The sequence below is a fragment of the Coffea arabica genome, chromosome 11c (genome assembly GCF_036785885.1).
Source record: "Coffea arabica cultivar ET-39 chromosome 11c, Coffea Arabica ET-39 HiFi, whole genome shotgun sequence".
NCBI classification, from domain to species: Eukaryota; Viridiplantae; Streptophyta; class Magnoliopsida; order Gentianales; family Rubiaceae; genus Coffea; species Coffea arabica.
The window spans coordinates 42715228-42730293 of NC_092330.1; the positions used below are offsets into that span (position 1 = coordinate 42715228).

At 36.3% G+C, this 15066-nt stretch overlaps 2 protein-coding genes across 2 annotated transcripts; one reads left to right on the forward strand and one right to left on the reverse strand.

Annotated features, from left to right (window-relative positions):
* The first annotated feature begins 1368 nt into the window (after positions 1-1368).
* Positions 1369-2845, forward strand: LOC113715804 (wall-associated receptor kinase-like 20). The gene is made up of 2 exons (XM_027240107.2): positions 1369-2418; positions 2526-2845. Exons 1-2 carry the CDS (start codon positions 1566-1568, stop codon positions 2576-2578), a joined length of 906 nt encoding a protein of 301 aa, XP_027095908.2. The 5' UTR covers positions 1369-1565; the 3' UTR covers positions 2579-2845.
* A 765-nt stretch (positions 2846-3610) lies between these two features.
* Positions 3611-8882, reverse strand: LOC140016833 (hydroxyproline O-galactosyltransferase GALT6-like). Its single transcript, XM_072070821.1, has 7 exons — positions 7627-8882; positions 6760-6992; positions 6390-6680; positions 6175-6303; positions 5899-6072; positions 4238-4345; positions 3611-4152 (listed from the first exon to the last, which is right to left on the reverse strand). The coding sequence occupies exons 1-7, from the start codon at positions 8447-8449 to the stop codon at positions 3943-3945; spliced, it is 1968 nt and encodes a 655-aa protein (XP_071926922.1). The 5' UTR covers positions 8450-8882; the 3' UTR covers positions 3611-3942.
* Positions 8883-15066: the final 6184 nt, after the last annotated feature.

Sequence of the window (15066 nt, forward strand, 5' to 3'; positions counted from 1 at the left end):
TTCATCCCTAATATTTCAATAAAAACACATTTCATCCCTAAAGCATCAAATTTGGATCAATTTATGTCAATTGATCTTTAATTAAAAATTTTGGTTAGGAGTGAAAATGGTAGCCCACACGTGCTATTACTGTATTAGATCGGATAGGGCTGCAAACGAGTTGACTCTTGATTTAGTTTTATTAAACTCAAACTCGACGAGTTGCTAATCTAAAGCTCGAACTCGAGTTCGAGCTTGAAAAAATAAAAAATAAAAAATTTATTTTTTAAAAATGAATCAAATAATTTTTTTAAAATAAATAATTAAAAATTAGGGATATATTTATAATTTTACTATTAAAATAAAAAATAATAAAAATGTATATATACACTCGAGTTTGTAAGCCAATTCGCGAGTTAATGAGTTTGATATTTTGAGCTTGAGTCGAACTCAAGTTCAATTTAGCCAGTTCGAGCTCGACTCGAGTTCAATATTGATCGATCTCGAGTCGAGCTTTGACTCGAGCGGCTCGCGAGCGGTTCGATTCGTTTGTACCCCTAAGGCCGGATACTTAATTGAACACTTGCGTCTCTTCTCTATTGCTCTAATGGCGCATGTGAGCCACATCTTTTAACTCCCGACCAAATTTTCTAATTAAAGATCAAGTGTCCTAAATTTGTCCAAATTTGATGCTTTAGGGATGAAATGTGTTTTTATTGAAATATTAGGGATGAATTTCGGTCCACACCCCATACATTAAGGAAATCTTGGATATTGGAATGTAAACTAAAGGATTTGATCCTTTGACCTAGACCTCAAGGCTATTTTGGTTATCTTATGGTACTCACTTTCTTGAATTTTTTCCAGCCGTGCATGCATATGCCTTACATTGGGATTTTTCCCAGTGTAAAGAAATGGAGAACGAGATCCGGAAGGCATGCACGGCGGTTTATGCATCCGATCCTGCTTTACTGCACATGCTCAATAGTCCAATATACATAGCACTACTAATAAGCCAACTTCTAAGCATAGATTCCAAACAGAAAAGCGCAAATTTCTCCACATACGCAGTTATTATTTTGATATCTTTTTCATCCCATATATGAGAGGAAAGGAAAAGCGATTATAGAATAGCAGATCAAAATCCTATAAATCAATCATGGTACGGCCCTTAATTGCCCTCAACTAATTATTCAATTACAGCAGCATCAGCATGCGGTTGAATGAAGATTAGGAGGCTTCCGCAAGTCAGCTCAGTATGCTTTTTATTTCTAATATTCTACTTTTGGAGCTAGAAATCTTACAGCCGAGACATAAAATCAGGGCATCAATAGTTTAATGTTCACAAGGGCTAAAGCTAATTAGTTACTATTGCCAGAGTTACCAAGAACCAATCTCCGTGCAATAAAAAAGCACATAAAAAACTTCAACTTAAAGCACTGGCTGCACATCCTTATATTTAGTGTTCCACCACAATCAGCATATACCCCCTCCTTTCTCCCCTCCTTTAAGCCTCTGTCGTCTTGTGTGTGTGTCTGCCTATCTGGTTATTTCTGTCATATTTCCTAGTCAATCAATTGATCAACATGAAGATCAACAAAATTTCTGTTAATTCTATCATAACATTCACTATGCTGATCGTATATGTCCAGCCAGCCTTGGGACAAGCTTGCCAGAAAACCTGTGGCAGTATACCAATCAAATACCCATTTGGCACAGGTCCTGGATGTGGTGATCCCCGTTTCCAATCTTATGTAACTTGCAATCAGCAACAACTCACTTTCTCCACTCACACAGGCTGCTACCCCGTAACATCCATTGACTACAACAACCAAGTTTTGTACATCACTGATCCCTCCATGTCAACTTGCTCTTGTTCACAACCAAGTAAAGGCTTCAGCCTGGATTGGAATGCTCCCTTCAGCTTTCGCGACGACGTGGTTTTTGCTCTTCTTGACTGCTCAACTTCTGCTTCTCCAATATACAAATCCATTCGTGCAAGCAACTCGACTACTTTTCCACTGTGTGATCCTCAGGGTGCAAGTGTCTGCAGCGTTCTGTATTCTTGTCAAGCCATAAGTAGACTAAACATCCCAGTTTCTACTTGTTGTGTTTATACACCTGTGGATCTTGGGCCGTCTTTTGAGATGGATTTGCAGAAATTGCAGTGCACAGCGTATTCTGGCTTGTATGGATTCAATGGCCAAGAATCTAATCCGGATGCTTGGAAATATGGGGTAGCTCTGAACTACAAGTTCAATTTAAATAATGATTATCCAGCAATGTGTGCTAGTTGTGAAAAGAGCAATGGAGTCTGTGGATACGGTGGACCTTACAATTCTTACGTCTGCAACTGTCCTAGCGGATTCAACACATCAACTGATTGTTTTTATGGGGCTGCTTGGAGCAATGGTTTAAGGTTTTATCCGTGGCAGACAGGTACCCCTAAAATTCTCTCCGTCTCATTTGCTTCAAATTTCTGTCATTTAGCATATAATCTTGGTGAGTTGATTATAAGTTCCGAACCTTTTCGTTTTTTGCTGCAGGGATTGTTTTGGTGTATTCTTTGGCATGGTTTGCCATACTTTGCGCTGCTTAAGCTCGAGTGATGATGCAGCGGAGTACCAATGATCGATTTGAGCACTTTATGTAATTAATTGGAACATGTTTTCTTGTCGAAATTTCTCCAAGAGAAAGTTCTTCATATTGTGCCTCGATGCGAATCGAAAATACGACCAATAATTCTTAGTTGATAGATGTTTATTGCGAACCCTTTTTCTTCCCACTGTCTCCCTTTTGTGCTCCAGAAGCTTTTAGTGCCTGAACGCAATTGAAATCAGTAAACCAGTAATTATTATTCTGTTTTCATCTTAGTTCAAAAATTAGATCAACGGTCGAGAGAACAGCATCCCCCTTGTGTTAATTCCAACCGCAATGCAACACGCCAGAGTCTGGAATTTAGTGTTAATCCCCTTATTAAAGCTCGACCACCCAATCCCAATGTAGGGTACTATGTGATACAGCTTGGAAAGTTGAGCTTGTAGGGTTTTGAGGAATCGATCATACAAGTATTTAAAGGCTATAAATGGGGAATTCTAACGGAATAAGTTCCCACCCAGCTTTTGAGCAACTCTGGTCCTCCACCAACAGAGGATCACTTTGGTTGTGACTGTTCTTCTTTTATCTCAAATTCCATGGAAAGCTCCGGACGTGAAAGAGCAATTGAATATATATATTCTGCTTTCCGCCCACAGCTTCTGGAAGGATTGGGATACCCACTGCATTAGCTTTAGCTAGGCCCCGGAGGTTGATGCTAAAGTTTTCCATGTCTGTGCTGTTCGGTATAGTATAGCATAAAGGAACCTTTTAGTTTAGTTAGGACTTAGGACGAAGTTTTTTCTATTGTGTCCATCAAGCTGTAAGGGTTCCGAGTTCATCGACATTATGATGAACCCTAAGCCTATTTGACCGCCTGGAGCAAGATCTCTAACAACAAAAGACCTTCCAATGATGCCTAGCCAGTCCCACCGACTGCTTGGACCGTAATAATAATTAGCACAGGCTATGCAGTAGATTAGACAAGAGCAAGTGCAAAAGCATGTGCTCCTACCTCAAAGATTGGATTCTGATATAAGCAGGAACTACTCGCTCGTTGATTTTACTCGTATAAACTGTATCATTTTAGTCTACATTACAGGACCTGAAATTGCAAAAACTATTCTCATCGAGTTCAATGTCCAACTGACATGAGATCTCAAAGACATCAGAACTCATGAGACAAGGCCCCCAAAAAGAAAGTGAATAAGCAATGGATTAGGAGGATTTAAGATAGCAGCTCCATTTTGACAGTCAAAATCTACTCACGTATGTACAGGCTATAGCCGCAAAGCCTTCTCTCACTTCTCTCTGTGCAAATCCTCAGGGTCTAACCATTAAAATCTAATCAGGAGAGACTGAGACTCATCATCTCATGTTGCAGCAGCGAGGTTTTCCCTTCAGTTGTAATTTATCCCACAAGCAGATCATCTGTCTCGGAGACTGGTAATGTGCAGTATAATAATCATCAATGCATCCAAATTGACAGAACTTCAAGCTGTGCACATACTCAACTTGCTTTGAGCTATTAAACCGTTCCACCCACATTCCCATGCTCACATCTTCCATCTTAAACAACTGCAGCACAGTGTTTATGTCAATAGGCATTAAACAGAGAGAGAGAGAGAGAGGTTCTGAAGAAAATAAAAGTATTATAACGCACCCTCAACCTATGTTTCTCAAAATCCGTCACTATAGAGTTTGCTATGTCAGATGACATGACATAACCAGGCCCGTTTGCATAGGGAGGATACTCTTCTTCTGGCCATTCCTGCATTTCCCAAGGAAAACAGAATGAAAAGATAAATAAGCATTTGATCATGCTATCAACAATTGACATAGATTCACCCACAGAAAAGGAAAGAGGAAATGACTTTTTTTTTTGTTTGTGGGTTGTTGTTGGGGGGGGGGGTTTGGTTGTGGGGGAGGCTAGTAGAGCTAAAAGCTGATTTGCTTAAAATGTAAAAGTACCATCAATTCAATCAACTTCCCATTTGATATGCATCCGGAAGACAAATTATGCAAAATTAAAGGATGAAAAAATCTTTTTATCTGATGATTCAGCTACTAACGAATGAAAAAACGAAAAATTGTTGCTTTAAACAAAATATGAGAACATAAAGAGATGCAAATTTTGTTTGTGCTTGAGGTAGCCAATTAGATGTTCAGAAACTTTACCAAGTGTCCAAAAAGTTAATTCTTAGCAAATATGTTACTGATTTCACTGAATGACATTATTAAGCCACAATCAGAAAAGTAATACTTGTGTAAGAATTCAGTAGAAAGAAAGAAGCGAAGAAAATTTATCAAGGAGCAAAATAAATACAACAAAAAAAAATGAGAGGCTTTTTATTCCTCTGGCCGGGAGCATAGGAGAGAAGAAATAATTAAGCTTTTTTTACTTAGTTTGAAAGGTGGGAATCACAGATAACTTAGCAGAAGATTAAGTCTATTTTATTTGTTACACATGCACCCATTTTCGTGTGGATACAAATTCTTCGATATCGGACAATTTGACAAATAAAAGATTTTATTTACCAAGTTAATCTATCTTTCTGTTTCTTCTAAGATCTGGAAGGAAAATACAATGAGCATTAGAAGAATCCATTTCTTCTCCTTCCCTTGCCTTCTAAAACTCCCAGATAATTGACAACTACAATATTTTCTTCCCAACTCTTTCATTTCCCCATGTCTCCACCAAAGGCATAGACGCTTTCAGCTCCACGGCAGAACAATTCTATGACATCATTATGTCCAATTTGTATGCAAAAGAATAAAGGTCTAGTTTCACAAATAACAACACCGGAAGACTTTTGTAGCAGCACAGTTCCATTAAACAAGAAGAGAACAAAAGAAAACATACTATTATTTTCTTCAGATCGTAATAAATTTACCAATATAATCTAAAGCATGTGACTTTCACTCAAGGAATCAAAATGTAGGAGTACAAACACATCAAATTGCTGTTTTTGGATACGTATTGCAAGTCATATGGTCGCCCAAGTAACAAATCACATATACTAACTAAGTTGAATTTCCTACATCAAGTAACATGACCAATCCAGCAGTATGTAGAAATTAAATCTGGAATGTGTTTTAGCACATTCCAATCAAAAGAAGGAAAAGTATAAATTGCTAAGCTTTAATTGAATGCACTTCAACCATTGAAACAATAAGGAGAAAAAAAGTTACAAGTGCCATGCAGCTTCTTGAGGAATGCAAGAGAATCCACCTCAAGTTGATGCAAAGATTATTGAAGCACAGCCATAGAGATTGTAACATTGTAAGGATTGCAGAACTAAACCAAATATAAAGAAAGTATACCTCATATGTCACTGCCCATTTACCATGTCGCAAGGGTATGTGATAGTAATTAATATTTCCAATATACAGGCTTCTACCACGGTGGACTTTCTTCACTTCTTTCATGACAGCATCCACCCTTACAAACGTGTCATCATCACACTTCATTATGTACTTTGCAGCAACCGTCCGAACCTATAAACATCCAGCTTATATAAGCAAAAGGAAAAAGAAAAGCAATTTAACAATTATGGAACAGCAAAATAAGTTCTAAATTTGCTATAATTCATGGCTCACCCCATATTCACAGATTGCTATGGTCTTTAAAACAACAAGATCATAATGATCCATGTAAGGCACTATGACAATATCACCGAAAAACTCTGCTTCTTTCATTAGCTCCACATTTATTTCCTTTCTTCTGTGCTGCCAAAATTCAAAATTTCAAGCATCAGAGCTTCCAAGAAATTCTTGATAGGAACATTCTTTACAAGTTAATGCCTAATCTTTACCATTGCCACAAAAAATCGAGCTATATATTCCGAAGATTTGATTGATTTATACTGCATCCATGATTTCCTTACTGCCATCCGCTCAGAAAAATGATTGCCGGCAGAAAGGATGCCAATGAAGAGTTCCACGGGTCCATCATGGAGAGGCGGAGCCTGCCACTTAGTCAGCATCTCCAGATGCTGCTGTGGAGCAAAACTTGGATGCGTAGTTGGTAGTGATGCAGCTAATATTGAATGAACATCAATGTTTCCATTAATATATAGTCCAGTCGCATCCTCTAGAGTGAAACCCTGTCAATATTTAAAACTTTCCTCAGCCAAGCACTTCATTTGATTTTACTTCTCAACAGCTGTAACAATAAATACTCACAGGGCGATAAGGGAATGAGGTAATATGCCTCCCATCCACATTAATATGATAACCTTCCAAACCAGCACTAAGTGTAAGAACAAATAACTTGCCCTCAACAAAAGGGTAAGGCCAGTCAACTGTCACCTTTCTTGTCCTCCCAATCAGCCTTTTTAACCACCATGTGGCTTTGGATTCTTCAGTGCGATCATCATCATCTCGAATCCACTTTTCACATTTCACCTGTCCATCAACTTCAGACAATCCAAAGATTGTACACATAAATAGCTCTAACAATCCTCAAAAGCTCGATGCTCACCCTAAGCCACATTGTATAAACAAAACCCACAAGCAACTAAATACAAGTATATAACTACTGACAACTAAGAACTCACACAACGAGACAAGCCTACATATTCCACATCCAGTTTCCTCCATATTCAAAAGTCTGATTTTGTTGAGTCAGAAACGGAGAGAAAACCTTATAAGACACAAAAAAAGGGACAAAAAAGATGCCATTGCAATCGACCAATGATTGTACAGTAGTATCTGGTTCTGACAATCCTACTTTGCCGCTATATATCTTTAAAAGGGAGACACCATTGTTTCTGGCTTCTCCTACTGTTCCTATTCGTTGAAAAGTAAACTTAACATTCAATTCAAAACATTATAGCCCACAATGACTCCCTTTCTCAAATACGTCAACACAAATAAAATCTTAAATAATTAATTCAGTACACTCCAGCATAGCACCAGGTTTGAAAAGTCACAAACAGAAAGGTACCAAAATTAACTCCCTGCAACCAACATGGCAAAATAATGATGCAGCTAGATACTCATCAATCAACACTTAATCAAATACTCGATAACAGTATTGCAATCCCTTACCCGTTTCTTCATCAGCGTTAGACTTCCACCCTTCACACCTCAATGCTGATCCCCATTGCATTCGGTAACACGTATTCTGCTCGATGACAGGCCTTCCACGCCAATCCCCTTTAATCCGGGGATTAAAATGCAGAATCTTAGGAGGGTCCTCACCATCCACAACTCTCAATCCTTGCAATTCCATCATGAACTGAGACACCATCAAAGTCTCATCCCCCTCCCTTAACAATCCTATCTTCGGATCCCGCTCTGGGTGGGCCCACTGCGGCCGAGCCACCACCGTTATGTGGGACCCCAGTGTCAATCCGCAAGGTATAACCATTAACTTGCCCTTCTTTTGCATCTCTACCCCTGATAAAGACACGGAACTGGGACAAGACTCTGTCCGGTTTTGAGTTCGATTTTGCAACTCGGCCTTAACATTTCCCGATTCAATTTCTTCCAATATTTTCTTCCCCATCACAAATGCGTCCCTAACAGTCGTATGAAGCTCAGAAAAGTCATCTTTGCTTACACTATCAAAAGCAATTTCGTCGAAAGTAAGCCCTGAAACTTTCTTAAACTGTTCCTTTTTCCTCTCCTGAAAGTTGAAAACTGGGTTTTCCTTGACGAAATATTCACTGGCATCAGGGCTTCTAATGGGCAAAGTGTTGATGGAGATCGTAGAGTCGGGCTCGGGCGATTCTAAGCCTAACCCATTTCGTAAAACTAATGGAATTTCAAGGCTCATTAACACAAGATAAAGAAACAAGAAACCCATCAGAATTTGAATCGATCTGATTCGACTCACTGGGATCAGTGAGTCGAACTTACCTCGCTTCATTTTCTCCCAAATCCCCCAAAAATGGTTAAAAAGCCCCAATGCTATCTGGTTTTTTCTGGGTTCGAGTCAGATTCAAGAGGGGAGAGATATATATATTTAAAAAATAAAAATAAAAAGGAAAAAAGAAGCTGCTGCTTTCTTTATTTAGCGTTGTCTCTTCTTTCCCTCGAAAAACCCGAATGAACCCTAGATTTTAGTCGAACGAAGAGGGAAAATGGGGTTAGTTTACCAGGCTAGCTGGGATGAACTGGTATCTGGACGTCCTGGGAGATTTAAAAACATGCATATCAAATGCATGACAGCAGTTCGGAACGGAAAGAATGAGAAAGAGAAAAAAGAACGAAAAGGAAAGCGTTTTTAGTATTGTACGTGGAAAGCGTTAATAATTGCCGAAAAGGGCAACTTGGGGCCCACTCCTGTCACTACCATATAACTGTGCTCGTAAACTGAAGCAATTTTGAGCTTTTCCGGTTACGCTCCTCCATGTTCGGCGTTGCAAATCAATTGGATGTCGTAACTTCATAAATGCCAGTACATAAGATTATCTACCCATAAGAATCTTGCAAGAGATTAATTTCTTTGAATTTTAAGTAGATTCATTTTGTTAATACAATCAATTTGACGTGGTGTAACTTTTACGGCCCATTTCTCTTTTTTGGGCAGGCTGCTGGACGGTTGAGACAAATTATTGTTTTTCTTTTTTTATTTTGAATACAAGGAGACCACGTTAATTATTTTGTTTGAACTTTGAAGTGTGAGCTGGAGAAAGAGGAGGGTGTTTTGGTCCTTTTGGGAGGAATAATGGGTGCCCACGTGGTCTCATCTGTGGCCTTCAGGTGAATCCCTTTTTCTTGATTCAGGTGAATCCCATTTTCTTCAGGAGGAAATGAAAGACGAGCCGTGTTATTATACCTGGACCGGACCGATCGTGAACTCACCTTCTTTTCAAATTGATTTGTAGTATAGCATCGTTTTAATCAAAAATCAGTTAAAATCATAAAAAATTGGTTAGACCAGGACCCGATTCAACTGATTGACCCCGATTATCAAACTTGCCTTTCTCCTTTTTCACAAACATAATTTGAGTTACCTAAATTGTAATATTTTTATTTATTAATAGGAATAAGAGAATGTCACCCATTTAGTGTAAATATCAAAATCATTCGCTTTTCTAAATGATTTCTAAATCAATATGTTTTTCATCCTTGTGATCTCATTAATTTAGCATCAGTGTTTCCAACTTGCATTATTTTGTCTTAATTTAGTTTTTCAAGTAGTTTTGGAGAATGGACATATTTTAACCATGAATTTATATTTTTATATATATTTATTAGGTTTATATTTGATTGCAAGTATAATATTTTTAAAACATTTTTCATGATTGGCCAAACATAACCAAGAACTTAATTTCAATATTTCTGAACCTTCTAAAAATATAAAATAATTATAATATCATGCTGATGTCAGTGAATTTTTTAGAACGGTCCGATCGATTCGACTAGTTGACCCTTGATTCAGCAGTTTAGCGGATCACTTTTCGGTCCAAATTTAACAACATTGATTAAAGAGTAGTAGTATATGATGCGCTAAGTAACTAGAACTGGAAACTTTTAAGCGGGCGTGTTGCTTATCCACTTCTCAATTTGGTGTGTCAGGAACTGGGGGTTGGTGAATTGTGTGAAGACGGTTGGGAAACGTGTGGTTGTTCCAACTTCCAAACGGAGTGAAGACTGGAGAAAAATCATGGACCGAGTCGTCACATGCCAATTGACGTTTGGTTTAGGGCGTTTTAAAATTTTAATCATTAGAAGCCTATATCTTCTCGTTTTTTAGGAATTGAAATGTTAAAGACTTTTAGCAACGATTCTTGTGCCTTTTTTCTTTCTTTCTTCTTCTTCTTCTTTTTTTTTTTTTTTTTTTTTATCAAACACGCCACAATGTCATTCTTGTAATAAAAAAAATATTTTATACTAGTCGATGATATGATTCAGCGATAGAGATAAACCAAAAAAATTATCCATCTCTTTGATTTTAGAGACTTCATATTTGTGTCTATCGCTTATAAATATTATAATTTTCAATGGTCTTTTTATAAATGGACTCACCTCAATAATAGAAACCCTTTGGGATCTAAAATGCTGGGGACTAGTTATTTCCTTCGCCACGAGTGAAAGTAACGAAGAAGGTATTACAATGAGCATGTTTTATGATTTGTTAGCCAAAACTAGGGGTGCAAACGAGCCGAACTCGAGTCGAGCTTTGACTAATCGAGCCGAGCTCGAGTTAATTTTGTGAAACTCGAGCTCGACGAGCTCAAAATATCAACCTTAAGCTTAAAAAAAAATTATTATTATTTTATTTTTTTTTAAATTATTTATTTTTAAAAATAAATAAAATTATAATTTTTTTTAACAAATAATAAAATATTAGGGATATATATGTAATTTTACTATTAAAATAAAAAATAAAAATATAATTGAGCTCGCGAGCCAACGAGTTTAATGTTTTTGAACTCGAGCTCGAGATCGACTTAATTGGCTCGAACTCGATATTGACGAGCTCGTATTCGAGCCGCTCGCAATCTAGCCAAAACATGTAAAGAACTAAATAGAAACAGAGGCATTTCTAAAAGAAAATTTTGACGCCGGTGGTGAAAGTTTTGGCCCACAGTTGGGCTTTGGACAGGATTTGGTATTTTGGCGTCGGGGAGTTGAGTTCTTAAACTCCGACGGAGAGGTTGGGTTTATTTGGATCATGGTGTAAGCTCTGGGTAGATTAGCCCAAAAATTCTTTGGGCATGTACCGAGATCAAGAGGCCATCATTTAAGTAGGCGATTTAGGCTTTCGGCTGATTCAGTGCCCGTTATCATTTGGGTACCTTTTTAACTTTGGAGCTAAATAAGGCAAGTTTACTGATTACTCCAATGTTTCGTTAATGACGCTCTTATTCCTTCATATTCTTTTGTAAAAAATAGATGGCGTGTCATTAACAATAAATAGGTGCTAATATAAAAAATGTTACACTAACTAAATATGGTCATCACAACAATTAGTAATGTATAAAAAAAATCTCGCAAAATGGAATAGAAGACAAGATTTGAGTTTTATTTAGCTTCAAAAAAAAAAAAAAAAAAAATAGGTGCTCGATGAGCTTGAACTCGTACTCAAATACTTCTATTTGTTAGTCGAGTCGAACTCTAGTATCCTACTCGAATTCAACTTGACTCGATTATAGCCGTACCCTGCTTCAGTTGATTTTGTTTGGTTTGGTCCAATTATTGTAATTCTTAGGACTTTAAACATAAAATTGTACATCTTTGGTGTGATCGTGAATTAGATGTACGAGTTAACAAAAATTTATGTTTACACCAAAATCGTACCATTTTGCACCAAATGTTGTAAGAATTATATAATTGGACAAAACTAGATAGAAGTTCAAATGGAGAAGCCTTGAACCAGATTCTCCTATAGTGAAACCAGATAAAAGTTCAATTAAAAGTTTCTTTCAACTATATAATATCCTCTGTCTTTCAACTATATTAATAAATAGCAGGTTATTGTTTAGGGATACAACTGTAAAATAATAAATCCTTTTATTAGACGAGAATTCAGAGGGAAACTTTCCAAAAGTCTATTTTAATTTGCTCCCTTGAGATAGAAGTAGCTTTGTCAAATAGTTCCTTACTGTTCATGGATTGTATTGTAAATTCGGTATATATTTCTAATTTGATTTCCTTTCAGCGCATTTGTTTTAGTGCAATGATTAGAACTATATAATATTCATAAGTCAAGCAATACCATTTTCTTTTAGTTTTCTACATTTTTTTTTCTATTTTCTGAGCCCTGATTATCTTTCTTTGATTTCCTTGATGTTGGGGGTTGCATCCCAAATTTCAGTTCAATAAAAAGGATAGAACCAGTTGTCCAGTACACTTCAAAAACCATTCGAACAGTTCAATAATTTTGGTGTTAGTTTGATTAACTAAAGCATTAGTTCTAGTTCCAGGTTAAGCTTTAGGTGACGAGGTCCCTTCAATTAATACAATTACAATTTCTTAATGTGTAGATAGAGGTGACCTCATGATGATGAGTAATGGAATTTAGGAGGCTAGGAGTGTAGGGTGTGAAAAAATATTCCATATGTCTTCTAAACTTTCTCTAATTATATTTTGTATGTATTTAGGGACCAAATTGACATTTGTTTAGAGGTTGTAAATGAATCTTGAATTTGGTTGTGGACTATAGACTATGAATAGCAAAGTCATATTTCATTCAACGTAATTTTCTCAAAATGCACTTCAATCATTTTAATATTAGTAAGTCAAATATGTTATACAGATGGGTTTTACCTAACACTCAGTCACTATTGAGATTTTTGAAACATTTATAGATGCAGGACACTAACATAATATTAATATTTGCAATATAATAACTAATAAATACTTATTTTATTACCAACAAATTAACAGAATTGGAAGGGGAAAAAAATTAGGTTATAAGCAACATTTTAAAAAGTTTCAAAGTACAATATCAACTACTTTGGCTATCTGCATATAATAAAGTAATCTTGATAATCTCTCTACTAGTTAATTCTCTGATTGCCATTGACCTAACTTCCATGACTTTATCTAATTAAATGGCAATGTGTTTAAGAAGCAAAATTTAGATCAAGTTACGGGGCAACGGCTATGCATAACAGAGCCAGCCTCTCCTAAAGTAGGGTTGTAATCGAGTCGAGTCGAGCTCGAGTATCGCCATACTCGAGCTCAACTCGACATACAGTTAGGAGTGCTCGAGCTCGAGCGAGTAGTATTATTGGAGCTCGAGCTCGAGCTCGAAGCTTGCTCGCAGTACTCGAGCTCGACTCGCATGGGCTTGAGTCCATTCGAGCCTTATCTAGTTCGCTCGAGCTCGTTCGAGCTCGAGTTATTAAATTTTATTTTCTTAATATTTTTTAAGCAAAAAGACATTATTGCCCTTTTAAAATTTTTATATGACTTGAAACATTTCGTAAATTCGATAATTCTTTTGGATATAAGGGTAATTTTATAATAATAATATATTAAATAATTAAAATTAAAAATATTGAATAATTAAAATTAAAAATATTAAATAATTAAAATTAAAATGCTCGATAAGGCTCGTCAACCCTTCGAGCATCGCTTCTGGATGCTCGAACTCGACTCGACAGCCTTATCGAGCTACTCGAACTCGGTCAAGCCTTTGAGCATCGCTTCTGGATGCTCGAACTCGACTCGACAGCCTTATCGAGCTGCTCGAACTCGACTCAAATTCGGTTTGACCGAGTTCGAGTCAAACTTTTGACCGAGCTCGCGAGCAGCTCGGTTCGATTACATCCCTACCCTAAAGGCACATGTGATGCGACGAGTGGTGTGTAATTCAAAAACTCATTTTTGCGAATCAATTTTATATAAAATTTTCATTACTAAAGCAAATTGTGGTATTTTAACTTTTTTTTTTATCAAAGAAAGGCTGCTTTAGTAGTTATAATACTTAGAGTCAGTCATTTTTTCAACATGGGTTTAGATGAGTTATGGTTAAAAATAGTTATAGACAGTTATTTTAGCAATTTATGTAAATAATAAATGATTTTCAATTCATGAGAATAAAATTGGAAAATATATAAAGTGATAAAAAATGTTTACCCAGACCCCATCTCTCCCTGCCCTTTATATATATATACTAGGGGACTGGCCTGCGCAATGCGCGGGCGCTGGGTGGGAGAGTATAATGTTGGTGGAATTATTTGAATAAAATGGTTTGATTTAGATGGATAGAAGATTAATAGTTAATAATTTGTACGTGGAGGGGGGGATTATTAATGCTTAATTTGTATGTGTATATATTGGTATTAGTATATATTATGAATTAATATTGTGTATTTGTGAATTATCAAATTATAAGTAAATTACTATTATATATATTAGTATTATATATATTAGTATTACTATGTATTACTATTTATATTACATATAGTTTCAATTATTATATTTTTAGGCGCTGGATGGGAGAGTATAATGCTGGTGGAATTATTTGAATAAAATGGTTTGATTTAGATGGATGGAAGATTAATAGTTAATTATTTGTACGTGGAGGGGGGTTATTAATGCTTAATTTGTATGTGTATATATTGGTATTAGTATAAATTATGAATTAATATTGTGTATTTGTGAATTATTAAATTATAAGTAAATTACTATTATATATATTAGTATTAGTATATATTAGTATTACTATTTATATTATATATAGTTTCAATTATTATATCTTTATTACATTTATTGAATTTATTAACCAATGGTGGTATGTTAAATTTTATTACCGTAAAATGGCATAGATGTATCAGAATGTTCATCTCTGTTCACGGTGTTAGAATATATCTGGTGTTGACATTTGCGTGGCAGCTAGTTGTTTGCGTGTGCAGGTGGTGTGAGACGTGAAATTTAGGGGCTGAAAACAAGGTAAAAAGTACAGAAAATTCATGGGTTTGTAGTACTCTTTCTTGCTTAAGTAGTTGGAGCTTATATAGTGTGAAGTAGTATATTTAGTACTTGTCTGTAGATAGTTAGTGTGCGCAGATGGCGAGTGGAAGCGCA